The 2,555-nt window shown below is 46.2% G+C and overlaps 1 protein-coding gene across 2 annotated transcripts; it reads left to right on the forward strand.

Annotated features, from left to right (window-relative positions):
* Nucleotides 1-415: 415 nt before the first annotated feature.
* Nucleotides 416-2,162, forward strand: LOC136473669 (copper transport protein ATX1-like). Of its 2 annotated transcripts, none has more exons than XM_066471318.1 (3): nt 416-654; nt 1,294-1,381; nt 1,607-2,162. In XM_066471318.1, exons 1-3 carry the CDS (start codon nt 643-645, stop codon nt 1,858-1,860), a joined length of 354 nt encoding a protein of 117 aa, XP_066327415.1. In that variant the 5' UTR covers nt 416-642; the 3' UTR covers nt 1,861-2,162. The 2 variants fall into 2 exon arrangements, with proteins under 2 accessions (XP_066327415.1, XP_066327416.1); XM_066471319.1 differs by having other exon boundaries at nt 419-654; nt 1,306-1,381.
* The last annotated feature ends 393 nt before the right edge of the window (nt 2,163-2,555 follow it).

The raw sequence follows: 2,555 nt of genomic DNA on the forward strand, positions 1-2,555 counted from the left end.
TTTGGCTATTGTTTTAACTACTGTAGCACTTTCGTTTGTATTTAGTAATTAATATCTAATTATCGACTAATTAGGTTCGAAAGTTTGGTCTCACGGTTTCTTACCCAACTGTGTAATTAGTTTTTTTATCTACATTGAGTACTCTATGTATGTGCCGCAAGATTTGACTTGAAAATTTTTAGAATGTAAACAGTGCCTCCGCTAAAGACGGGCACGGGCTGGAAGGTATGGAGGGGTACTGGTACTACAGCTGCTACCACCAGTCCACCAGCAGTTGTACTGCAGACGGGGGGCGGTGTACTTCCGGTACTAGCGTACTACACCGCGAGCGGAGGGCGCGAGGCCGGTGCGGCGCAGGTCAGGCATCTTGGGCAACAGCAACAACCGGGCCTGCTTTTGAGCTCTCTCCCCCATCCGTGCTTTGTGCGTGTTCGGTGGGCGTCCACCTATCGGGGTCACCGGCCGGCTTCTGCTTTCTTGCTACGCCACCGCCTCGTCTATTTATGCAGTCCCCCGGTCCATGAAGCCGGCGGGGCCACGCCGAGGTCGAGAGTTCTACGTCTGTCGGTAGTCCTCCTGCTCCTCCTTCCCGGCTGCCGCGTGAGCTTGGGTTACTCTCTTCTCCGTCGAGAGCCGTGAGCCATGGCCGCTGAGGTAACCAACAATTCATCGTCGCCTTATTCCCTGCCTCCTAGGGCTTGTTTAGATGCAAAAAAATTTTGTAAAATGGCTACGGTAGCGTTTTCGTTGTTATTTAGTAAATAGTGTCTAATCATAGTCTAATTAGGCTTAAAAGATTCGTCTCGTGGATTTCGTCTAAACTGTGTAATTAGTTTTATTTTTTATTTATATTTAATGCTTCATGCATGCGTCCAAAGATTCGATGTGACGGGGAATGTGAAAAATTTTGCAAAATTTTTTGCAAACTAAACTGGGCCCTAATATATATAGAATGGATTCTCAATCTGTAAAATTACTACTTTTTGATGGTCGATTTTAGGGATTCAGAATTAGAGCAAAACAAGTACATAAGGAGAACACAACTGATCGCCTCGGTTAATTTTCTGAGTTTTTCAGATGTAGGATAACACATTCATTCGAGTTTCTAATACTATATTTGATTGTTGGGAACGAGAGCTAGTTGCTGTTAATTTCACTGGTCTGATTATCTTCGTTTTCTCTCAGTTCTTGATGTACATGGACATTCAACCCCTTGATTAATTTTTGTGCTAGTACCATATATGATATGAGAGCCTAATCAATATGATGTTTCGCTGGTCTAATTGTCTTTAGTTGACAATGCAGACTGTTGTCCTCAAGGTTGCTATGTCATGCGAAGGTTGCGCCGGGGCGGTCAGAAGAGTGCTCTCCAAGATGGAAGGTTTTTTGTTTCACTGTAATTTCTACACAAAGTCTTACTACCAGACCGGTTGATTCTTGCGCCTGCACAATGGAAAGCTTACCAGAAATTTAATCATTTGATCAGAAGGGGGGAACCCTAATAATCAATCATCAAAACGTTAAAAACGCTCATGCGTTACCAGCTTATACCACCCGTGGATATATATGAGTGACCTACCTCTTACACCTGTTCTTCTGGAATCAGGAATTGAGACCTTCGACATAGATCTCAAGGAGCAGAAGGTGACAGTCAAAGGCAATGTCAAGCCTGAGGATGTCTTCCAGACGGTTTCCAAGTCGGGGAAGAAGACCTCCTACTGGGAGGGCGAAGCCACAGCCCCGGACGCTTCGGCTCCAGCAGCAGCAGAGGCAGCTCCCAACACCGCGGCAGAAGCGCCTGCGGATGCTGATGCTGCTGCTGCTGTGCCAGAGATCACTCCAGCCAAAGCTGACGCTTGATCGTCACACTATTACTCACATGTGATGCTGCGATTCCTAAACCTTAATCTAGAAATAGATGGGGGAAACGAGTCTTGATGGGGTTAGCATCATGTTGTTTCCGGTCTAGCAAGTGACTAAGAATAATGGAATAAATGATAACCCAGTGTGTATGATTTGATTTCCGTTATGATGAACACATCCCTTGCAGGATTGTTGTTCAGTAGTAGATTTTACTTCTACGGTGGCTTTGGAGTTCACCCAAAACAATACTTGTTCTCTGACAGAAAATAACATGAGTGCAGTACTGCAGTCCATGCTTTATCTTCTAGTCACTACGGGAGACGCGCTCTTTGTCGAGTGCTCGGCGCTTTGCCAAGTGTCGAAACACGGGCACTCGACGAAGAGGCAGTTTGCCGAGTGCCGCACTCGGCAAAGCCGGCACTTGGCAAAGAGGGACACTCGGCAAACGTCCTCTTTGCCGAGTGTCAGGCACTCGGCAAAGAATAACCCTCGGCAAAATACCTCAGGCGACGCCGGTGGCCCCTCCGTCATCCTTTGCTGAGTGTTGGCCGTTAGCACTCGGAAAACGTGTTGTCTTTGCCGAGTGTCTGGCCTGGCACTTGGCAAAGAGGTTCCTTTGCCGAGTGCTAATTTCAACACTCGTCAAAGTTTTTTTTTGTTTTCAAATTTTTTCTATGGTATTTATACAGTAC

This window comes from Miscanthus floridulus, chromosome 8 (genome assembly GCF_019320115.1).
Source record: "Miscanthus floridulus cultivar M001 chromosome 8, ASM1932011v1, whole genome shotgun sequence".
Lineage (NCBI taxonomy): Eukaryota > Viridiplantae > Streptophyta > Magnoliopsida > Poales > Poaceae > Miscanthus > Miscanthus floridulus.

Excerpts from the sequence above, each read along its gene's own strand:
- LOC136473669 (XM_066471318.1), top strand. Across the intron at positions 1,382-1,606 it reads AGTGCTCTCCAAGATGGAAG|GAATTGAGACCTTCGACATA; the intron begins GTTTTTTGTTTC and ends TTCTGGAATCAG.